Consider the following 25,716-nt stretch of genomic DNA (forward strand, 5'->3'; position numbering starts at 1 on the left):
GTCAGCGCGCCTCAAAGTATTGCTTAAGACAACGGCTTAAAAAGAAAATGAAACAGAGCCGTAAATTCCCCCAAATTCTTTAATATTACAGTACAGAATTGACGCCATTCTGGCAATAATTTGGACCTCTAAGGACACTCCAACAAAGCAATTTCATATGGACTTGTAACAGGAGTCGCTGTTCGTAATTTCTGGACAAATTATACAGGATGGTTCTTATTAACATTTAAAAGAAGCCGAAGCGATGTAGATGACACGTAATATAAAGACACACGGAGCCGCAAATGTCGGCAAATACCTCAGCATGCACTGAATATGTGGCTTCGCCAGATGACGTACCTCGACGCACGTGCAGCGGTTGGGCCTATCCGTGTGCCGCGCCTAATCATCTCAACCCAAATAATCACGTCGGTGTGGCTCCGACTTTAACGCGTGCGGCTTAAGGGTTCTAGTAGTGTCAGTCAGTGTTCTTTTGCATTGTGTTAGACAATTACGTATTTACACTGAGGTAAGATTTTATTTACTAGTCGCGCGATCCCCGCTGGTTTATTGCAAGGTAAAGTACAACGAAAACCTACCGCATTGCGTCACATAAATGAGTATGAAGTTACGAACTGCATCGCTACCAGCAAATGATCTCCGTTTTCTTCACTAAATAAAGTCTGCAAACAAAAACGAAGGAACAAATGGAAACAAATACAAAACAATATCAGCTTTTCGTTGGTTACAGCAAGGAAATAATTTTTTAATTTCTGCGTTTACAATAACCCTCTCTTCCCTGCTACACTCGTGAATGGCGCGTGGAAAGAATGATTGCCGTCGATAAGCCTCTGTATGACCTCTAATTTCTCAGACTTTCTCGTCGTGGTCATTTCGTGATATATACGAAGGAGGAAGTAATATGTTGTCCGACTCTTCCCGGGGAGTGTGCTCTCGAAATTTCAATAGCAAACAGCGACTCTCTTGTAACGTCTGCCACTGGAGTTTGTTGGGCATCTCTGTCGCGCTCTTGTGGCGACTACAAGATACCGTGACGAAACGCGCCGCTTTTCGTTGGATCTTCTCTATCCCTTAAATCAGAATTACCTGGTAAGAATCCCAGATTGATGAAGAATAGTCAAGAGCCGGTCGAACAAGCGCCTTGTAAGCCATTTCCTTCGTGGATGACGTACATTCTCTTACGATTTTTCCCATGAATATCGGTCTGCCATCTGCTTTTCCTACTACTGGTTTAATGTGGTCATTCCACTTAACGTCGCTCTGGATAATTATTCCAAGATATTTTACGGTATATCCAGTTTCTAGTACTCTGTCCACAATAATATAGTTATACGTGAGGATTAGCTCCTTGCATCACGCCTATGTAAGAGACGGTAGCATGTGTGTCTCGCATGACGCATGCGTTCGGATCGAGTAGCTAGCTGTAAGTAGTTCAGGCTGTCGGCATGCATGTCTGAAGGAATTTTGCACCGTAATTCGAAGAAAACACAGGCACTACAATGTCTTATTTATTCACCGACACCAGGCAAGCGATTTTCAAGTAAAATGTCTCTCCTGTGCGGGAACATATACAATGGATGTACGAGTACAGGTTGCAGACACATGGTTGACCACATATAGAAGTTTCGGTCTGGCCGCAAGTTGTGCTCGGATAGCCAAATGGTAAGGCGACCACTCGCGATAAGAGGGAAATCCGGAATCGAGTCCCGAGCCGGCACAAATTTTCATTGTCGTCATTCAATTATACCCCTGATGGTTATCCGCAACTGCGAATACATTTAATGTATAACTGTTTGAACTCTTTTAGGTGCTGGGTTCGTTTAACTATCATAGGCCTACTAAAACGTGTGAATGTGATCACGTGTCAATGTCGAAACTATAACTTTGGATTAGCACCAGAGCTAGCAGTGTTTTCTATCAAGTGACAGTATATTGAAGTTTTCACTCGCAAACTACCTTTCAATTGATCGGTCAGTTAACCTGATACTGGAAACATTTGTTACACCACCCTTTGGACTCGTGTAATGTTACTGACTCTACTACAGCTTTCCCAGTAGAGGAACATTATTCGTTTTTAACAGGAAAGGCGTGTGAACCGCACCGCAGAAGAAGAAATGACCGTAATGTGGGAAGAGGACATAGAAACTGCGACGTTTGATACAGTATTGGATTTCCTAATTAGGTGCAATATGCAACCTTTATTTACGTTCACAGTTAACTGCCAGACCTTGCACCATTCATCAATCCTCTGCAGATCTCTCTGCATATCGACATGGTCTTCTGTCGTTGCATCCTTCTGACACTGTTCCCTACTGACACTAGATGTTGGTGCAGTGACAGTGTTCTATGGTCTGATGAATCCTGATACCTTCTTTATCACCAGGGTGTGAATCCGCCGTCTTGCAGGAAAATGGCTCCTTGATACCTGTACCGTGGGACGGAGACAAACGTGGTAGCTACATTATGGCTCCATGGATCCAGCGGAGCTCATACAAGGCACCACGATAGCCAAGGAGTATTGTAAACTGGTCGCAGACCACTTACACCACTTCATGACGATCATGTTTCCCGGTGGCAGTGGCAATTGTCAACAAGATAATGCGCCATGTCATAAGGCCAGGAGGTGACGGAGTGGTTTGCGGAACACAGAGGCAAGTTCCAATTGATATGCTGTTCCACCCCAACTCGCCAGATCTGAACCCGATCAAACACATCTGGGACGTGATTGAATGTAGAGTCAGAGCTCATCACCCTACTCCCCGGGATTTATGGAAATTAGGTGACTCTTGTGCGCAGATGAGGTGCCAACTCCCTTTGGCAACCTACCAAGGCTTCACTGCTTCCATGCCCTGATGCGTCGCCACTGTTATCTGTGCCAATGTGGATATACTGGCTATTAGGCAGGCGGTCCTGGGTTTTATTCCTGGCCAGGTTGGGGATTTTCTCCACCTGGGGACTGGGTGTTTGTGTTCTCCTCATCCTTTCATCATCATCATCATCATCATCATCATCATCATCATCATCATCATCATCCGTGGCAACGGCTACACTGGACTGTGTAAAAATTGGACTGGGTAAAACTTGGGATTTTGCATGGGCACTGAAGACTGCGCAGTTGAGTGCCCCACAAACCAAACATCTTATTAGGTAGGTGGTCGAATGTTCTGCTTGTTCAGAGCAATTTGCCAAAAGTAACAGAAGAATAAAATATGAGTAGTGGATTGATGGGTGTGAGACTGCAGTACAGTCCATTCAAAAGATATGAAATAAGGTAAGGAATAATGAACAGAATTTTGTAATCTATGAGACAGAACAACAGCTACTTAAACAATAAGAAATGCTAAGAGTAACAAAAAGAAAGGAAAAGATATGTGGGCTGACAGTTAAGGAACTAAAAAGTGGGGTCATTAGCCCCTCACTCAAGTGGCGCTTCTTCGAGGTTGGTGAAGTCAGCCAGAAATCTGAATTATGACAGCATGTAGGAAGGGTAAAATTGAGGCACTAAAAGCACTATTGATGGCAATAATGAGAAAGAATTTAATTAGAAGTACAAGTATGTGGATCAGGCTGGTTCATAGATCACAGCAGTCAAACAGTCTCCCAAGGCTCAACTGTGATGAGAGAAACCCCACTTGTATCTGACCCCCTGCAAACTGATTAAGGGCAAAGACAGATACAGAATCAACAATGCCAGTGAGCCCAGAGATACATACTGTAATAGTAAAAATGAGAAGGCTAAAAACATAGTGGACTTTTGTTGGATCAACAATAATAAATAAGGTGAAATAAAGAAGCAGGTCAGTAGGAGGGTGAGTGTCCCTGGGGTTCTGCATGCAACATGGGCTGTCCCTCCCATCCCTGATCCACAATAACACATTTAAAGAGGGGAACAGCACAAAATATTCATCTGAGTGCTACCTCTAAAACAAAAAAAATATGTGGAGCAGAAATAAGGGAACTAATTGCACCTGAAAGTGATTAAAACAGACCAAAAGAGGAATGACCAAGGCAGCTGGAAAAGAACACAGACCAGTATCCACCCTAGATCGAGTATGCAGCAGTAGGTGCCCCAACCCCAAAAACTAATTAAACATTTATCCGAGAATAAGAAACACTTTCATGAAGAAAATGGAGAACCAGAGCAGCTGTCTGTTAGTCATCTGCCAATATTAGGGGCAAATAATCCAAAAGACCATGCTTAGCACACAGAGCCAAGAGGAGGGAGTAATCTAGTACAATGTGAGCTGTCTTTAAGGTTCTGCAACCACAATGTGGGAATGGCTCGTTACAAATACATAAAACAATAGGTTATTCTGACAGGTTTGATGTGGAGATGACAAAGGAAAGGCAATTCCTTCTGGAATGAACAAAGGAGAAATACCATGAAACAGTGGTCCCCTTGACAGTGTGGAGTTTATTAGAGCGGGCAATCGCCAACCAGATGATGTTTGAAAAATGAGTAAGTCTCCCTTCTCTAGCAAAATGGTCAGCCAATTAATCCCCTGGGATATCAACAAGACTTCAGATTCAGAGAAAGATAAATGAGCAGGCAGTATGACTAAGGTGAGCCTGGAGATCACACATTGATTCACTGCAAACTGAAACGTGGTCTAATGAGCTGTGTTTAATAAAATTAAATGCTCTGTTAATGACTAGCAACTCCATTATAACAACACTACTCATTTCCAGCTATAAATGCTGTTCCTGATCAGCTGGATAGGTAAAAGCATATCCCATTCTATGCATGGCTTTAGTGCCATCAGTTTATATGATGGCAGCACCTCAATATTCCTGAATAACAGAGAAACAAATACCAAAAGAGCATAGGAGCAAATGGAAAATTAGGTCCTTGAAATAGATCCATCCTAATTCTGGCCTGGGTACTAAGCAAGGCATACAGGAAAAGATGGGCAGTGTGTGTATGTGTGTGTGTGGGGGGGGTGGGGCAATCTAAATTCTAACGGGAGGGGGGGCACATTCTAAATTCTAAGGGCATTAGGTGGAGGTCCCAGTAGAGGGCCACTAGACACACTCAAACTGGTAACCTCGCCCAAGGGTGAGTATCAGGGGATCGATGCACCTTGTAGGCAAAAAGAGTTTGAAATGTTGGAAGATTTGGAAACTTTTGGATGACTGCATAAGTGGGCAAGAGTTGGTACCATTAGAACTGAAGAGAGAAAATCCCCACACAAGCAAAAACGCTGCCTGCGGGACTAGTTCAGAAGGTGCCAGTAGCCAGTCTTACTTCACAGTGATGGACTGGGTCCAATAATTTCAAAGCTGAAGGTACTACTGAGTGATACAGCTGGTAGTCGTAGTCCAAATGAGAAGGGACCAGGGACCAGTAAATATAAGAGAAAGTAACAATATCTGCATCCCAAGGTGTGGGCACACAAGAAGTGTGTGTTAAGCTCACACAAGCACGTAATTTTTAGTTGGCAAGCCATGTCAGCTTATTACAATGAAATGTTCCAAAAATTGGGACTGTGCAATAATATCCAAATGCTGGGTACTTAGTAGAGTTCTGGATCAAGATGTACCGTAGGACTGCACAACAATGTAAAAGTACTGGGTTTCCAAGTAGAGTTCTAGGTCAGGAAAACAAAAAGAAATGTGCAAATCTAATTTTTGGCGGGAGAACTGGAAGTCATGGGAAAGGATCCTACTGGAGACCCTGCAAACGGTGCCTTGAAGCTAGGGTTCAGTCAAGATAGGGAAGCCTCAAAAGCCCTAGTGTCAAAGAGTGTAAGTAAAATGAGATGGCACCGAACAGTCATATGCCTTACGAAAGTCAACAAAAAATGCAAGTATGAGATGATGTTTAGAAAAAACATGTCTGGTTGCTGATTCCAATCCCTGGAAACTACAGTGATAGGTGGATGAAAGTCTCCACAATCATAATTGTCAGACAACCATCCTTTCAAGGGGTTTACAGAGCACGTTGATGAGGCTAATTGGTTGGTAGCTGTTGATGGACTTGAGGTTTCTACCTTGTTTAGGACTGGGATGGTGATATCTCACCACTGTGGAGGAGAAACATCTTTTAACCAAATACAGATGAAGACCCTGGGTAGGTGGTGTCTTTGAGTAACAGTCTGATGTTGCCCAGAGCAACTGATTATGAATCTAATCGGGGCCTTGGGCCCTATCGTGCAACGAGTCATGAGGTAAAATAGTTCCTAAAACATGAATGGTTCATTATACAATTTGACATAATGGGGTGAAGGATAGGAGATGTCTTCATTTTGTCTTTTACGAGTTTGAAAGGTTGCCAACTACGAAGAGGATGCAAACAAAGGGGGGTCACAAAGTGATCAGCAAGAACGAACACGTTAGTACAAACACCGTGCTGAAGCAACAGATCCAAAACAGTTGTCGATCTTTTGTGTCCCAGGAGACTACAAAGCTTGGTCCACATCTGGGATGAAGAGGCATATGTTCCCGAGAAGGAGACATAGTACTCCTAGCTTTCCTTATTACTGTGTACACTTAGACAGCGAGCCTTAGTGTAAAGCTGCTTGAAAGTGAAGAGGTTAGTCTATGTAGGATGTCGCTTGAGACGTTGTGGGGCCTTACGACAATCCTGAATAGCTGATGCAATGTCTATGTCCCCTACAGCACCGGCTTGTGGCAGAGGCGGCCTACAGAAACGCAACAGAAATTCCAGTGGCACATATGATAGCTTGGGTGACACCTCCCACAACCCCATCTATGCAATCTGACAGAGAGGAGACAAAGGTGATAGCAGAAGTATACAACTCTTTGAAGAGTCCAACAAGTTAACTGGTCCATCGAGAGGTGGCGAGGGACTGACAGGATCGCAAGAAAGTGTACACTCTCACAAATACTGTCATGTAGTGAGCACTGTAGAGAAACCATGAGATTGGGGGAAAAAGAATCTGCACTGTGGCTTATGAGTAACATCATTGAGAAGAGAGAAATTAAAACTGGAACAGATAGTCAATTCAGAAGGCCCCCTAAGAGCCAGGAGCAGTGCACATTTGAATTCCCAAGTAGGAGAAACGGCGGGGAGAGTTGATGGATTAAGGTGGTCATCTAAGGTAAGTAAGTACCCTTCCTTGAAGTAAATAAATATACAAATTGTAATGCTGGGTATCATTTGCACTCACACTGCTATTATTTCCAACATGGTACAGAGGAGAATCCACTCTCTGGTCACAAAACCTGTGCGTAAATAAGTGATACAAATTGTAACAGCAGGGCTCATTTGCACTCTCATTGCTGTTACTTCCAACACGGTATGGATGGGAATCCACTCTCTGGTCTCAAAACCTGTTTCAACAAAGCTACAAATTCCTTCAGATGCTCTCTTGGGACCACAACAGTTCTGACACAATACACAGAAAGATAGAAGAGTTGGTGAATGGTCATCAGTGAAATGTGTTTCCTAGAGAGCAACACAGATAACAGAGCAACAGGAAACTAACTGTTGTGGTCCTGGCAGGTGATAGTAATACCAATTGCAGCTTCATTAGATCATAATGGCGTGGGTGTCCTAGTTAGGTATAAAGGGGTCGGGACAAGGAACCACACACCAGTATCACTGTCTGTCACCAGTGGCGAATAGGAGGGGGGATTGGAACCATATCAATTTGGAGTCTCTTGGTTGGCTTACAGAGAGAGGCGACCCTTAAATAGACTATCACACTTCAGGGATTGGCAAGGGTTTCTGCAACTGACATAGACAGGTAGTACCGCACATAGTCAATTTCCACGAAGTGGCTGGCCACAGTCACCACAAATCAGGTTGTATGTAAATTGGGAACACATATGAGCTAAGCACTGACTTCATATCTCAGCAGTAATGTGTCACTTTGACATTTTGGTTGGTTGGTTTGTAGATTAAAGGGATTAAACTGTGTGATTATCAGTCCCTTTTACCTCAGTTTCACAGTTCTCGAATTAAAGCCATACCCCAGAAGAATCCTATCAGTTGAAATCTAGGTATGGAACAAAATGTGTAAAACAAAGTGTTTAACCACACTGAAGGAGAAAGCAAAAGAAGCAAGTCAAAAGTGAAAATGTTAACTAAAAGGAAAAGATGGTAGAAGATGTAAAAACAATATAGCAGATGACCTGGGCTGGCTGATCACAAGAATAAAAAAGGATGAGCCATCCACTTTGTAATACACTACAATCTCGAGCCTAAAAACACAAAGCAAGAAAAAACAGATGGTAGAAAGACAAACACCACATCGAACAGACAGCACCAGAGGGAGCAAGGAAGAGTTAAAATGCAGGTAGGGTCAAGGCCTGAGAGAGAAGGACAGACGCCCACCCTTAGATTGAGTGATATAAAACCTCTCTCGAATAAAACTTAAAACTAAATCAGCCACTGAGGCACTGTGACCTAACACTGTAGATTGTGCCAGGAAGGTTAAAACAACATTTCAGGGTGGCTAGATTGAGACAGTCCAACAAGATGGGGACTGTTGTCAATCGAGCTGCAGTGACACTGGGTTGGGTTCTCGCATTGGAGGAGGTGACCATGATCAGCCAAGTATGGCCAATGTATAGTTGGCAAACGACAACAGAGTCCCTGCAAGTGGCTCGCATGAATGACCTCCACACATTCACTGGCTCCTCTATAGCACATAATATATATGGCGTACTTAGGGTGTGCCATTCGGTATTCCAGATCCTGAAAACTTTACGGTGTAAGACTGATCGGAGTTCAGTCTTTGGTGTGCCGATCTCCAGAGTTGGTTTACTGGTAGCCTCTTTGGCCAGCCTGTCAGCAAGATCATTTCCCGGCATTCAGGTGTGTCCCAGTGGCCAGATAAAGGCCACCAAATGTCCACGGTTTTCAAGGGCATAAACAGACTCCCAGACAGTCATGACCAAATGATGGTGATGGAAGAACTGGTCGAGAGCTTGTAGGCTGCTTAAGGAGGCCCTACAGAAGAGGAAGGACTCACCTGTGCAGGAGCGGAAACGCTCATGAGCGCAAGAGATGGCTACCATCTCTGCAGTGAAAACACAGCAGCCATCCAGCAAGGGGCGCTGTTCAGTACATCCAGAACGAGTATAAGTGAAGCCAACATGACCGTTACCTTTGAGCCATCAGTGTAGATTATTTCTGAGCCCAGACCTTGCTGAAAGTGGACAAAAATTGGCAGCTGAGGGTCTCAGGAGGAACCGAGTTTTTGGCCCTTGCAACAGGTCCAGATGAAGCTGTGGTGGAGGCATGGACCATGGATGTGTACGTGAGTGGACCCAGAGGAAAGATGGTAGAAAGATTCAAGTCCAGTGAGAAGGGACGGAATACGGACGGCAGTTGCAATCCCTGATCTGGGCCCCTGTTGCAGAAAACTGATCACTGTGTTAGGAAAAATGAGAGGATAATTTGTATGCTGAGGTGAGCTGCGAATGTGCACAGTATAATTCGCAAGCAGTGTTGTTGCCTGATCTGCAATGGAGGAACCCCAGCTTCCATGCATAGGCTGTTCACTGGGCACATTCAGAAAGCTCCCACTGCAAGTCAAACTCCACATCTGACGAAGCCATCTTCAAAAACAGGGATGAATGCACTAAAGTCTACCTTGTTGTCTGGCGGACCACGAAGGATATGATGTGTGAATTAGGTTCTTTTGCCTTCCAAGCGTTTGCACACTTCTTTGTCTCTCTGCAGCATTAGATCCTAATGAAATATTAATTCATGTACCGTGTTGAACCTCCTGGTGGGTATTGTGGTAATAGATACATCATCAAGCTGTTTACAAGACAGTAATTCTTGGGAATGGGTACGATTAGATGTCTCAATTAAGAAGAAACCACTTTGTAATTTGCTAAGGGTGTTCACTAAATATGCTTTCAATATTCTCCACAAGGAGCACTGGTTTAGTGGAGAGAAATGAGCCTCGACCTGTTTGGAAGCAAACCAGAAATTATAGGGAATAACTGTCTCGCAAGTCACTTTGTTGGTTTTTTTCCCCCCCCCTTCCAAGGAGGAAAAATCCTAATATCAATATGACTGGCACCAAAAAGACTCCTGGGCCCTCACAGCCACTGGCTGACAACACTGTCAGTTCATTTCGTGATGCAAAAAAACTCAATCATCGTGATGCCCATTCCAAACAAGGACTTTCCCCACAGGTGTCATTCAGCAGGTAAAAGGCCACCTCGTATGATAACCACCACCCAAAGCCGTAGTACTTCTTAATGGACAGGCACCTACTCCTCGGCATGAGAAGATATGTGACAGCTCATGCATCAATAGTGCAATTCCTGTGCGGTTAGGGATCTACCAATGTACGGGTACCTGATGACCTTCGGCATAGACTGGCTGCCATGTTGAGTATTTGGCGACCTTTCTTGTATGGGCACAAAATCTGCAATTTTAAGGTGGAAGTCAAACCCATATATGGTGAGTAAACACCAGAGAACTAAAGTCACTGATGTTAAATAAAGTGAACAAAGTGGGAAAAGCCAGAATCAATAACCTACCAGGCTTGTCCTAGAGAATAAGTTAGAGAAAAAAATAAGGTCAGGGAATAAAATTGCAGCAGAGGGAAGGAAGAAGTACTACAATATCTTGGGGTCCAATGCTCGCCCCACATGGATACTCGCAAAGAAGTTGTGACTTGCACCCCCCCCCCCCCCCCACTTCGAGAGGAGAAGACACTATGAAGTGAGATGGCTTTTGTGAAATGGCCTGATAGTGGAAGGGGAGGAGGGAGGGAGGGAGGGGGGAGGGGGAGGGAGAGAGGGGGGGGGGGGAGAGGGAGAGAGAGAGAGAGAGAGAGAGAGAGAGAGACATGTATTTGAGGAAATGGCTACATAAGTCAAATACCTTCCAAACTCCAAACACAGCAACACCCACAAAGGGTTTAAGACAGCAACACAAGAGGGAGCATAAGAAAAGCTATACATACACCAAACTACCAACGGTAAAAGCAATTACAGCTATCAGAAACAAAAATGCTGCTGATGATGATGATGATGGCACTGATGGACAAGAAATCAAACAGGGTTATCTGGCAAGAGAAGAGAGTACATTCAAAATAATAATGGACATGTATGTGAGCAAAAAGAAATCAAAAGATTGGAAAGAATCCTTCATTATTCAATTTACTAGAAAGACGATTAAAGGGTACTGTGTAACTACAGAGGCATCTCCTACTGAACATTGGACACAAGATAATCTGGATGTTTTTCTCACGAAGGAATATCAGTTTAAGTCAAGCAGTGGAGACTATCAGATAGATTTCCAAACAAGGTCATCTTTACAAAATGGATCTTTGGGCTCATAAGGATAACAACACAGCCATAGGAAAGGTAAAACCATAGTAATTGATTTTTTAACAAAGATATCATTTTGTCAACAGGAATACGTTACTGAATGTTTTCCCAAACTGAGGATTAATCACTGCACACATGAACTAATACAGTGGAAGATACAGCTGCTAGGGTCAAGTACCACAGCTCAGTGCTGAAATAAGGACAGGAGTTTGCCAAAAAATAGGTCGTCACCATTTCTGTTCAAACTGGTTCTGGATTAAGTGTTCAAGCAATGAAGAAAAAAAACTGTGATTTTTAAAAGGTTTTCAAATTGATTAAAAGAAGAAGCACAACATTCAGTGAACTATCTAGCATTTGCTGAAGATATGTCATTATTATACAAGAATGAATGCAAATAAATTGCACTGGAAGTCTAGCTGTAATTTCAGTGTTAATTGTCCTCAATATAGCATACAATAAAAGTAAGGTATCTGATGCACAAACCATCTGGAAGATTGAAGCTGAAGTGGTACTGAATACACAGAGCTTCCGGTACCAGGAGAAACATAATGGGTGATCTATATATGAAGAAGACTAGAACTGACTACAGAACTTATGATATGTTGTAAACACAACCTATGGAAAGACAAACCTATTAAATAATACCAAACTATGACACGCAATGTTGGCAATCAGAAACAGTAAGTAACATGAAATACACACAGCCGACATAAGGGAGAGGATTTAAAACCCAATGCCTGGAAAAAAAGCTGATTTGCATTTACACCTGGAGCACAAAAAGAATTTGGATAAACAACATCTTAACCACAAAGATATGCAACACAACATGCTTAACCAGGAACAACAAGCTAAACAAAATCAGGAAGACTGGAAAGCAGTTGCAAAAGGGGAACAAAATCCACACACAAAAATGCAAGATAGGTCCAAAATCATCATTGGAATGACACCAGTATCAAAACTTAGATCAAGGAAATATCGAGAACCAGATTGTGCAATAAAATGACACGGTATTGAGAAAAAAGAAGAAAAGGGAGAAATATTAAGTCATCTGAGATATAGAACAAGCTCAGGTTGGGTGCTGGGTGGGAAAGGAAATCAGCAGTGCTCCTTTCGACAGAAATATCCAATGAACGTCTGAACTTTTCAGATTCAGCTTAACGTGAAGAATCTAGGGATACACTACATCCTCCTAAGTACGGCTCCTGTAGGGATCACGAAGACAAGAGTTGAGTAACAGTGCACACACAGGCCCATCATTCTCCCTGTGCTCCTACATAAATGGAATAAGAAGCTTTAATGTGTAGGCTAGTACAATGAAAAGTACCATATGCCATACAAGTCACAGTGGTTTGCAGACTGTAGACACAGAACTATCTTGGTATTTGCCTTAACCAATTTGGGGAAACCTAGCAAAATGGGGTGCAAGACCAGGATTTGAACTACAATCCTTCCGAATAATAGCCCAGTGTCTTAAACCATTTGACCAGCTCTCACAGCATGGGGGAGGAAAGAAGACACACTGAGCAAATCAACCATGAAACTACAGAGTCAAAACATACAGAAAAAATATAGGATGATATAACAATATTTTAATCAAGAAATGTATACTGGAACACATCTGACATTTGTCTTTGCAAGGAATGTAGAAAAATTGCATCAATATAATGTTTTCTTTGTTGTGAGAAATGTATTATCTGTTCTACCAAATGTTTTGGCAAAAACACAATCTCATTCTTATTCTGAGTAGGCCTACTGTGTTGGTGAATTATTTCTAGTCATGTTTCCAGAATGAGATTTTCACTCTGCAGCAGAGTGTGTGCTGATATGAAACTTCCTGGCAGATTAAAACTGTGTGCCGGACCGAGACTCGAACTCGGGACCTTTGCCTTTCGCAGGCAAGTGCTCTACCATCTGAGCTACCCAAGCACAACTCACGCCCTGTCCTCACAGCTTTTACTTCTGCCAGTACCTCGTCTCCTACCTTACAAATTTTACAGAAGCTCTCCTGTGAACCTTGCAGAACTAGTCGTGCTTGGGTAGCTCAGATGGTAGAGCACTTGCCCCTGAAAGGCAAAAGTCCCGAATTCGAGCCTCGGTCCGGCACACAGTTTTAATCTGCCAGGAAGTTTTATTTCTACTGAGTTAAGTAGGAAACTGCACCAAAATGTATATCATATAATATACCACCTGACAGTGCAGCCATACAGGACTGTCGGTGGAATGAAAAATTAATATGAAATGAACAGCAATACAGCTCTACAAACAAAGTTCATATGGACTCAAGTTTTTGATGCACAGAAGTCATTTCCCCATATGGAAAATAACTAATAAGTAGCTATATATGTTCTGTTGCCAACAACAGTGAAAACTGGACTAATTAGAATGGTAATAATTAGACTCAATTAGTTGATGGCCCAATCCAACAGAGTTAGCCTCAAACTTTCAAAAACTTGCTACAGTAAACACAATAAAAATGACAACTTCTGCCTGTAATTTACACAGAAATATTCTTTAATGAAACATTTTATTAACATATAAGTTGTATACTATTGTAGAACCATTTCCTGCTCCACTTTTAACCAATATGAATAAAATATGTTACGTAAATACACATTCGAAGATGAAGACCCCCTCCTCTATACCAGGTGAATTTATTCTGTGACATAGCAGCATGTGTGTTTCAGTCACTGCTTATGTACCAATGCAGGGCAAACCATATTTATTATACAGTCAATTGTTCTACTGACTCATTCAGCAGCCTTTTCTTCCCGCGTACAGAACTAGAACATTGCAAACAACAAATAATCCGTTTCAGCAGAGAAAATAGAATGACATGTCACATCTGTACATTTCACAGCTAGCTTTGGTGGGTGACCAACTGCATAATATTAGGGCATCCATTAAATAGTGGTAGATTTGTAATAATCCTGCAAGGGAGGTGACCCTGCACAATAAATTGCTGCTCAGACTTACTTTCTGAGCAACATGTTTTACAATCAACTATATTGCTTCAACACTGTAAAACCTTATTTGAATCCATTCCACAGATTACAAAAAGTATTGTAATAACCCGTAATAGCAAATAAAGTGTAAAAGAGGAGAAATTCGGGGATGCTGGTATGTCTAAATGTACAAATGTATACCAACAATTTTAACAGACAGGTTTATATTGCCAGAAAAATAGATCAGCTCTGCTGAAATATTTATCAAACATTTAACATCTCCTTAGTTTGGAAGTCGACGAGATTGGCACAAAATAGGCAAAAGCTGCTATTTCCTAACTGAACTAAATGTTTCTCACACAAAATACATTGCTCTTCACGAAAAATGAAAGGCTGCAGTAGTGTGTTATTCCTGATAGTACTTACACTGAAGATATTTCACAAACTAAATCAGGCCTTATGAACAGGTACCGACCATTACATGATGAAATTTAGGTATACATGGCTTGATGGCAATGTCTGCCTTATCATAATAACAAATCTTGTGCATAAAAAGTCTGGTGTTCAAGAACCATGCAAAACATGGATATATTCTTATAAGCTTACAGACTGCTCAGTAGCCTATACCCACACAAAAGTTTTCGTGGATAACTTGAAAAGTATGTTCACTGAAGGTTTTATTGTTAGACCTCTTGCATGTTAACTCACACGTAGCTCTGCCTGTGAATCTAATTTAATTTATGAAAACCATCTAGGCTATATTTACAAGACACTCACAACCACATCTCTTTCCCTCATTTGCAACTTAGTCTGACATAATTTGTGTAAGATCTTTTAGTAAGTGAAAGAGAATGGAGACAGTGGTAGGTCAAAGCTATGAGACAGTCCACAATAAATACTCCGTGTACTCAACTACAGTGGCAAAAACACGAACTCTGAAATGCAGCAAATTGCCTTTCACATATTTTTATCCTATCACAAATGTTCAACAAAGGAAAAGGAGTTTTTTCCCTTCCATCATGCATTAATTTCTGCTAAAGTTTTTGGATACTACTCATTTTATTGTCGTCATAGTTACCAATATTATGACAATGTTGCTATTTGAGGAACACACGCTTGTGTATCTGCAACAAGTCCACTTTGCAGACAATTACTTGATACCAAGTTCCTCAGAGCAAAACAGCAATGGCATTCAGAACGTACCTTCTTCTTGTTACAAAAAATGCAAAATAGATTTTTAATTTTTGGCACAGATTTGAATTCCTAAATCCTTTGTTGAACAGCATAAAAAAAAAAAAAAATCAGTAACCTCAAAGGAGTGAGTGGATAACTTGAGTTACGAATCGAAAAACATCTTACTGATGTTAATTTAGATCAACAACACTCTCTTGAATACTTTATCAGTTTCCTACAAATATTGGTTTCAAAACACCATTATACGACTTGGATACAGTACGGTTTAATATTACCAATTTGCAATAACAACGGAAAGTTCTTTAGAAGTATGTGACAAGGCCACACTGAGGAATGAATTACACCCAACGTTTTACATCAGTTACGCTGTCACCAACATAATCACGGCCGTGAAATATATTTGCTGCTACATTAGGATCATGGGTTTCTTCGTGTTATTTTTTCATTTCTCATGCAAATATACCGAAGTGAGACACAGAATAAACAAAAACCTTCGAAGAATGTAAAACATCGTCATTAAAAGCGTTATAAGACAAGCAAAACACAAGTTAGCAAGGCGGCCAGGCAACCAAATATCCTTCTTCATAGATACACGAAAACGAAAAAATGCAGTACCTTCCCCATTATTGATGAAGAATTTTACTTGGTACAAAAGTCCAAGGGCCGTTTCACAAACAACAAGACTTGGCAGTTACCTCATCCACAAACTCACACAAATGTTTAGAAACGAAGCACGATTTCGTGCAAGAGTTTTAGACGTAGAAATTCAAGAAGTGTAATGCTACGATTTGGTGCATAAATTTTTCTGGCAATGAAACATGAGACGTAATTCGACAAGTTGGCATTCTTTTCAAACAATGGATGAAAACCTGAAACTGTTAAGTCCACTGAGTAAGCGCTCAAACCGAGACGGTAACGGCAACAGTTCTGATGTACAACATATTAAAAAACGCTATGAAATTGAGACCTTCGTTTAATAGTTACATGTCATACAATTTCCTAAAGTTTTATTCATTTTACGTTTCCCTTGCAAAATTTTCACGATACCAAATACTATAATTCAATCGCATTTGTTCGCAAAAGTATTAAAGTTTGGTACGAGAGTTTTGTTTTGATGTGCCAGATCATTATTACCTATCCAATTATGATGTCAAGCTTTCATGTGATATTGTTGATGGTGTTCCTCTTGGGGAAAAATAATCTGCTGTGGATCTGTCGCAGAAAAGTTATTTTTGTACCGACTACTTCAGTACTACAATCGATATAAGCAATGTATTGAACGAACGAAGGCTCTAATTCAAATGTCATAACAATACTTAGTGCTGTCAACGTGATAACAGTGCTGTCAGGAGTCTTGACATTTCAGTTTACATCCCCTACACAGGAGAGGACTTCAGGTACTTCGAAAATATAGCGATTTTCTATGTTTTTGTGAACACTCACCCCATAAACCAGTCCACGGTATCGCGGAGATATTCGGGTAGCCTATCCAGTTTGAAGACTTTTCAAATGTCACTTTCCAACAAAACCAAATCACTAATGATTTTGCTTCACACGTCCCGTCCACAGCACACAAAAAATAAACATGGCGTCTGACCAAGGAATAATGTTCCCACAATTCTCCCTTAAAAAAACAAATAGCTCAGAGCGATCTCTCGGTGAAATTTGGCACTACGTGTACACAATAGGTGGAAGTAAAAAGCTGCGCTAGGAAGCGAAGCGCATGCATCTCTTAATTAGTTATTGTTAGCATACTGTATAGAAAGAAGTTCCGACTGACTTCATAACACCGGTTGCTGTCTTCTGCCCTGTGGGAGAGATTCTTAGATGAAGCATGTATCAGATAAATACTTAAAATATATTTCTAATGCGACTGAAGGTAATTGGAATGTCGTAGAATCATATACAACTAACATTCACGAAGTAACATTTTTACTGTGGTAACACCGATTTGTATATTGCTGCTGTCAGTGGAGATATAACAATATCACAGGTATCGAATATCAGTGTTATTCAAATTAACCGAGGTTCTGATACAGTTGTCCCACTAACTTATTCATTCAGCCCGAAACGGATGAGAAGTCTTTTCTTACTGTGTCTGCTTTAAATTTTTCCATTTGTTTGAAACCCTTTTTGACACAGTTCATTCATGAAACGCCTTAAAAAAGCATATCAAAACAGAAACAAAGGCTGTTGAAATGTAATACATTGGATTCTAGTGGAGCTTCATGTCAGAGTGTGTGTCTGTGTGTGTGTGTGTGTGTGTCAAAGGACGAAAATCTGTACGAAGGTGAGTGAAGACTACTTCATCACATGGAGACAGGAAGGAGGTATGCCATGGTTGGACTATCGCTGTCACTTACCACAGCTTGTTGTTTGTCACTGTCTGGCTTTGTCTCTCCATCATAATTACCTTCTGTGTTGACACAAAATTGTTACCTTGATTGAATACTTTGTCAGCTCTCTTGCTCCTCTCGGTCCTCTAGTGTCCCAGTACATAGCAGAGTATGTACCACGCCTTTCTCCTGGATATACAGTATCAAAAGTTTGGATTAACGTATTTACAAAGTACATGAGTAGAAAAAACGGACTTCCCATCAGCCTTTGATTTCACCTAATTAATTTCGTTCTCCATCACCCACATTCAGCACACTACACCGAAAAATGACGTTGGAGCCGAATTCCATCTGCATGGCGTGAAAAATTACAAAAAACTGAAGATTGTATCCATGCATTCCACCATCAATAAACACATTAGTGTATGTGGAGTACTCAGAACAAATGCAATTAATAGACCATTTTAAAAACTGTTGCCAAAATGCTTATTTTGCAATAACCTATTGTGTCTTAAGTTTAACCCCATACGTAGTTTTTCCATATATTCCTTTGTTGTAGTGCGAACATATGCTGAGAAGTGGGTAGCCTCTGGCCTACCGGAGGGTGTACTGGTAACCCTACTTCTGGCATAAGTGGTGTGGATGTAAAACTATTATTAAAGGTTTGTTTATCACCAGGATTTGATAACTGCAAAACTAATATATCATCATATGTTTCAGATAACGGTAATGAGGTACCAGTGAATGTGAATGTTGCATTTTAATGATTGGTTTTATAGGTACTGCTAATCAGTCAATTTTTAGCACACTTATTAAGAAATGGGCACTGATGATTTTGCGGTTTAGCTCCCTAAATTGAATCCATCAGTGTATTAATTGCAACAATCTCCATAAATGTGGACAATTCTTGAAACCTTCAGAGTTGAGAAAGTTTCATTTCAATTATCTACATCTAGTTCTGCGTTATGTCCCTGGTGGGCCATTCACTGCCAACCAGCTGTTTTGTCATTCTCTGCCAGTGGTGGCATTTGGATGGAAGTATGGAGGGTATATGGTCAGCAATCTGCTCTTCCTCATATTATGAGTTTCCCAGATCTTGGAGCTGTTACTTCTCATCCAAGTTCCTCCTCAGGTTTCACACAAGGCTGAGTGCACTCTGTCCCAGTCCTCCCACCATGGAAAAATCCCTGGCAGTATATGGAATAGAACCCCCATCCTCCACATTGTAGTGATTATATCTACTTGAACATGACAATAATTTAATTGTGATATGATTAGGATGGCTGACTTGCCAAGGGGTCTCCTATCACAGTTGACCTACATGTCTCGGAGATCTAATTTTAATATTATGAAAAAGATAGATTGCTACACAATGTATAGAGGAGCCATTGAGTCGTAGACAGGCTACATTTAAGCCTTTGGTCGATAGGTTTTCTCCTGAAGTAGATCACACACACATGCACATGACTACTGTCTCTGGCCACTGGGCCCAGTGGCCTAAAGCTTTGTGTACAGCATTCTTATCTTTCTGCCTGTCTGTGACCCATCATCCCTTTTGCATAGTGAGTAGCAATCTGTCCTTTTTGTAATATTATTGTTAATCCATCCTGGACTTCTCATTGTTAGATCTAACTGTAAGATCTAAACACTTGAAAGAATGGTTAAAAATAGATTAGAATGGTGGACGGAGAGGAATAATATTCTGCTTCAGACCCAGTTTGAATTTCAGAAGGGAAAGAGTGCTCTTGTGAACATAGGGGATTTGACTATTAATATTCAGTGGACCTTCATGAAATTTTTTTCCTGTTTTTGGCCTTCTGTGACATAGCTGGAGCCTATGACAATGTGAATATCACAGTATTGGAATGAAAACTTGCTTCAATCAGTTCACGTCTGAGACTAATGTGTAGATTTAAGTCTTTGCTCTCAGAAAGAAAAATTTGTTTTAAGTGCAATGGAAATGTCATCAAATCTCGAATAGTCAACAATGGACTCCTTCAGGGAGCCATTCTGACCACTCTCCCGTGCATAGTGTAAACCCAAGACCTTGAAAAATGTATCTCACCAAGAGATCCTGGTTCGGAAACCGCTGAGGAATCTGCGTGATGTTGGTAGGTGCAATAGAACAGAATTAAATATTACTTCATTTATTTCTCTGTATAGTTCACTGCATCAGCCTGTGGCCAGTCCAGCGACTTCTAGTTACTGAGTTGCCACCCATAGTATGGAAGGCATGCCCCTCCTGAAGCTCTGTGTAAGGATGGCGGTGGCCACTGTGTGTGTGTGTGTGTGTGTGTGTGTGTGAGAGAGAGAGAGAGAGAGAGAGAGAGAGAGAGAGAGAGGGAGGGAGAGAGAGAGAGAGTGTGTGTATGTGTTGTGTTTCACATGCTGTTCTGGGAGTACGCTGCCCCTCTCTGGTCACTGCCCATGTTGTGTCATCAGATTCAAATGAACAGCGATGCCCCCCCCTGTGGGTCCATGGGTTAGAATAGGCCCGAGGTATTCCTACCTGTCGTAAGAGGTGACTAAAGGGAATTTCACACGTTTTGGCCTTCGTGTGATGGTCTCCTTTTGGGTTTGACCTCCATTCTTCTAATTTTTCCCAAAGACCGAGCCATTTGGAAAGGGCGCTTTACATGGTGCATCGTGTCTGTATGCACTGAGGCCTTTTGCATCCTTCGTCGACATGATCTGCACCTCCGCTCATTCTCCAGCTGTTGGGCGAGGTCACCCTCCTGGGTGCATTTTCCTCCATCCACTGTGCAGTATTGTTTTCTTCACTGATGATGATAATGAACTTGTTTTCTTGTTTTTGCACCTGATATTGAGCACGGTAGCCAGTCCATTGTGGTGTGGCCACCATGTACCCTGTTGGTTGTAGCCCCTTGACTACACAGGGGTCGCTCTGCTGATGCCTGCACCATTAACTGCCCATGTGTGCCAAGGAGTAGATGCCTGTCACCCTGGGGCCTCTGGAATCCGGGCAATGGCCATCCTGCCAGGTGACCTTTGCTGCGGCCGGGTGGCTTCTGTGGAGATGGCCCCTGGTTAGAGTGCGTGGCATCAGGACGGAAGACACAATGAAGTGTACTATGTCATCTCTTGCTGGTGGCCCAACGCCAGCAGCCTCTAAGTGGCCGAGGTCCAACTACAATGCGAAGAAGTATGACCCCAAATTGTTCTCTTCCCTGGCCATACCACGGGAGGAATGCCAGGCTAAGGATGGCAGCAGATCTTACTCCCCCTGGTACCTTGTATGTACGAGAGCTGATGGGGCATCCTTCATGTCAACGAAGCCTCAGTTTTTTGAGGAGCATTTAGAGGCCAAGTTTGGGGAGGTGGAGGGATTTTTCAAAATGCGATCAGGGTTAGTCTTGATAAAAACAGCATCCTCTGACCAGTCACGGGCATTACTCGCTTGTGGCAAGTTTGGGGATGTTTCTGTTATCATTAAGCCCCATAAGAGCTTAAATATGGTCCAGTGTATTATATTCCACAGGAACCTTCTTTTGCAGTCTGATGATGAGCTGTGCACCAATTTAGAGTGGCGTGGTGTTCATTTCATCTGGCGCGTCCATCGCGGTCCGAGGTATAACCAGGTTGCCACCGGTGTCTTCATCTTGGCCTTCGAGGGTGACACGTTGCCTGAGAAGGTCAAGGTGATGGTAAACCAGTGTGATGTCAAGCCATATATTCCTTCCCTGATGCGGTGCTTTAAGTGCTGCAAGTTCAGACATATGTCTTCCTGTTGTGCTTCCGGGGTCATGCGTCGCAACTGTGGGCGTCCAACACATCCCAATACTTCATGTGCCCTGTCTCCTCTCTGTGACAACTGCGGATAGCACCATTCCCCTTGCTCACCAGACTGCAGGGTTCTCCAGAAGGAATGGAAAATCGTGGAATACAAGACCCTGGACAGACTGACCTACACTGAGGCTAAGAGGAAATTTGACCACCTACATCCTGTACCTCCGACATCATCTTATGCCGCCACTACGATAACAGTTCTAGCCCCATCCGTTCAGTCAATTCCCGTCAGCTCTCAGAGTCTCAAGACTACACATGCCCCCTTGATGGTGGGGGGCACTTCCCTACCTGTTGCTCCCGTACCACCTACCTCGGGAGCACTGCCTCCCCAACAATCTGGGACATCAGTCCCCACTTCTCAGCCAGAAAAGTATGTCTTCTTCGGCTACTCTCACTAGGAAGGGGTCCCTTGGGTTCCTCAGATCCCTCCCTTCCCAGTTTTCTACTAGTGGGAAAGATGACAGCCACCAGTGACTGAAGTGCCCAAAAGCAGATGGTCGTAGGACTTCATGATCGTCCTCAGTCCTGGAGACTGAATCAAAGAAGCCCTCCCAGCCAGAGAAACCCAAGGAGCAGTGAGAGAAATAAAAAAAGAATACCCCCTAACGACAAGAAAATTGCCGTGGTACCCACACCGCCGCTACCTACAAGCTCTGCATCTGAGGGAGAGGTGGAGATTCTGGGATCCACTGAGGACCTAGATCTCGGCAGACCCTCAGACGCAATGGATATAGACTGCTCAGGAACTAAATCGTTGGCAGCAGGTGACCCTGAGGTGTAAACTGCCTCATTGAGCCTTTCATGCCTTCACTGCCTCCTGAAAACGTCATCATCCAGTGGAATTGGTGCTGTTTCTTCCATCTCCTGGCTGAGCTATGGCAATTGTTAAACTTTACACCTGCTTTCTGCATTTCCCTCCAGGAAACCTGGTTCCCAGCAATGCAGACCCCTGCCCTCCGAGGCTATAGGGGATATTACAAGAACCATAGCGAATATAATAGTGTGTCAAGTGGAGTTTGCATCTATGTCCTGAACTCAGTATGTAAGGAACCTGTACCCCTTCACACTCTTCTTGAAGCTGTGGCTGTCAGGATAAGGACGATGCCAGAAATAACTGCCCACAACGTATATCTTCCTCCAGATGGTGTGATACCCCTGAACGTCTTAACTGCACTGATTCATCAACTCCCTTATCCTTTCTTACTTTTGGGAGATTTTAATGCCCATAACCCCTTGTAGCATGGCACCATGCTTACTGGCTGAGGTAGAGAGGTCAAAAATTTACTATCTTAGCTTGACTTCTGCCTGCTAAATACTGGGGCTCGCACACATTTCAGTGTGGTTCATGGCACTTATTCGGCCACTGATGTATCACTTTGCAGCCCAGGACTTCTCCCATCTGTCTACTGGAGAGTCCATGATGACTTATGTTGTAGTAACCACTTCCCATCTTCCTCTCACTCCCCCGACATCATGCCCACAGATGCCTACCCAGATGAGCTCTAAAGAAGGCAGACTGGGAAGCTTTCACCTCTGCTGTCACTGTTGAATCTCCCCTACATGGTACCATCGATGTGGTGGTTGAGTGGTCACTAGAACGATCGTTTCTGCTGCGGAAAACGCGATCCCTTGTTCCTTGGGCTGCTCCCGACATTGCTGAGACCATTAAAGAGTGTAGGTGGGCTCTACAGCAGCATAAGTGGCACCCATCTCTGGAGCACCTAATAGATTTTAAACAGCTCCATGCTCTCGTTCACCAGCTTATAAAATGATGGGTCTCACCCATTGGGTGCCACACGTCACCTTCCTGAGTCTGGACAAAGATCAGACTTGTTTTTGGGTACCAGACCCCAACAGTTGTCCCTGGCGTTACCATCGATGGCGTGTTATCTACCGACGCAAATGTGATTGCCGAATACTTTGCTGAGCACTATGCTCGAGCCTCTGTGTTGGAGACTTAACCTCCAGCCTTTCACACTCTCAAATAACAGATGGAAGCGAAAGTCATCTCGTTCACTACACGCCACAGTGAGTCCTATAACGTCCCATTTACATTATGGGAGCTCCTCAGTGCCCTTGCACATTGCCCCGACTTAGCTCCTGGGCCAGATCGGATCCACAGTCAGATGGTTAAACATCTCTCATCCAACTACAAGTGACATCTCCTCATCATCTTCAACCGGATCTGGTGTGATGGCGTCTTTCCATCGCAATGGCGGGATAGCACAATCATTCCAGTGCTCAGTCCTGGTAAAAACACACTTGATGTATATAGCCATGGGCCCATCAACCTCACCAACGTTCTTTGTAAGCTGCTAGAACATATGGTGCGTCAACAGTTGGGTTGGATCCTGGAGCCATGTAGCTTACTGGCTCCATGCCGGGGCAGTTTCCACCAGGGTCTCTCTACTACCGATAATCTTGCATCCCTCTACTCTGCCATCCGAACAGCCTTTTCCAGGCACCAACACCTTGTTGCCATCTTTTTCGATTTACAAAACGCATAAAACAGGACATGGCGACATCAAATCCTTGCCACATTGTATGAGTGAGATCTCCAGGGCCCACTTGCGATTTTTATCCAAAATTTCCTGTCGCTCCGTACTTCCCATGTCCAGGTTGGTGCCTCCCATAGTTCCCCCATATCCAGGATAATGGGGTCCTGCAGGGCTCTGTATTGAGTGTGTCTCTATTTTTAATGTCCATTAACGGCCTAGCAGTAGCTGTCAAGCCGTCGGTCTCACCTTCTCTGTATGCAGATGACTTTTGTATTTTGTACTGCTACTCCTATAGTGGTGTTGCTGAGTGGCGCCTACAGGAAGTCATACACAAGGCACAGTCATTGGCTCTAGCCCACGGTTCCAGTTTTCAGCTGCAAAGTCTTGTGTCATGCACTTCTGTTGGTGTTGTACCATTCATCCGGGACCAGAACTTTACCTTAATGACGACATATTGATTCTTAGGACTGGTTTTCGACACATGATTGATGTGGCTTCTTCATGTTCGTCAGACTAAGCAGAAGTGCTGGCAGCACCTCAATGCCCTCCGCTGCCTGAGCAACACCAACTGGGGTGCAGATCACTCTATGCTGCTGCAGCTCTAAAGAGCCCTTGTTCAATCCCGCCTTGACTATAGGAGTCTGGTTTATGGTTCGGCAGTGCCCTCAGTGTTGCGTTTACTTGACCCAGTGCAGCACCACTGTGGCTTTTGACTAGCAATGGGAGCTTTTAGGATGAGTCTGGTGACCAGCGTCCTGGTGGAGTCCGGAGCCCTTCCATTGAAGGTTAGGCATGCACAACTGCTCGCCAGTTACATTGAGCACATTCTTAGTTCTGCGCATCCCAATTACCGTCTCGTTTTCCCAACCACTGCGGTTCATCTCCCGCATCAGTGGCCCAGGTCAGGGCTTACACTTCCGATCACTTCTGTCTGAACTGGAGTTGTTACCTTTACCACCTCTACTCGTGGCCTATTCACATACACTGCCATGGTGTAAACCTCGGCTGAAGCTTTGCCTGCACCTTTCACATGGCCCTAAGGACTCAGTTACTCCCGTGGCTCTCTGCTGCCACTTCCTCTCAATTCTTGACATGTTCCGGGGCTCTGAAGTAGTTTGTACAGAAGGCTCAATGGCTGATGGTCACGTTGGCTTCGCCTATGTTAATAGAGGCCATGTTGAACAGCATTCCTCACCCGATGCATGCAGTGTTTTCATTGCAGAGCTGGTTGCTGTATTTCATGCTCTTGAGTACATCCATTCATGCCCGGTGGAATCGTTTCTTCTGTGTACTGACTCCTTGAGCAGCCTACAACTTATCGATCAGTGCTACCCTCATCATCCTTCGGATAGTGACCATCCAGGAATCCATCTGTGCCCTGGAATGGTCCAGTCGTTAATTGGTGTTTGTCTGGACTCCAGGTCACATCAGAATCCCAGGCAACTAACTTGCCGACAGGCTCTTCAACTGCTTATGGAGATCGCCATTCCTATAAGTGACCCGCGTTCATTATTACACTGCAAGGCTTTTCGGCTTTGGGAGACAGAATGTCAGTCTCAGTATGCACATCAAACTGCGTGCCAATAAGGAAACCATGAATGTGTGGAAGTCCTCCATGCGGGCCTCTCACAGGGACACTGTGATTCTCTGCCGGCTCCACATTGGCCATGCTTGGGC

At 43.2% G+C, this 25,716-nt stretch overlaps 1 protein-coding gene and 1 long non-coding RNA gene across 3 annotated transcripts in view; one reads left to right on the forward strand and one right to left on the reverse strand.

The window, feature by feature from the left end:
- LOC124605085 (MOB kinase activator-like 2) overlaps positions 1 to 16,980 on the reverse strand; it is a 380,913-nt gene extending 363,933 nt beyond the window's left edge. Inside the window, exon 1 of the mRNA XM_047136535.1 lies at positions 16,842 to 16,980. Coding sequence (XP_046992491.1) covers positions 16,842 to 16,846 — 5 coding nt within the window. The 5' untranslated portion in view covers positions 16,847 to 16,980. The remainder of the gene's footprint in view (positions 1 to 16,841) is intronic.
- Positions 16,981 to 17,086: 106 nt separating this feature from the next.
- Positions 17,087 to 25,716, forward strand: part of LOC124605595 — a 56,031-nt gene continuing 47,401 nt past the window's right edge. The window contains exon 1 of one of the 2 annotated variants that reach the window (XR_006978657.1): positions 17,087 to 17,277. This is a non-coding gene — a long non-coding RNA (uncharacterized LOC124605595). Of the gene's footprint in view, positions 17,278 to 17,332; positions 17,392 to 25,716 lie in introns of those variants that run through there. The other variant, XR_006978658.1, reaches the window with a different exon arrangement.

The sequence above is a fragment of the Schistocerca americana genome, chromosome 3, assembly GCF_021461395.2.
Source record: "Schistocerca americana isolate TAMUIC-IGC-003095 chromosome 3, iqSchAmer2.1, whole genome shotgun sequence".
Lineage (NCBI taxonomy): Eukaryota > Metazoa > Arthropoda > Insecta > Orthoptera > Acrididae > Schistocerca > Schistocerca americana.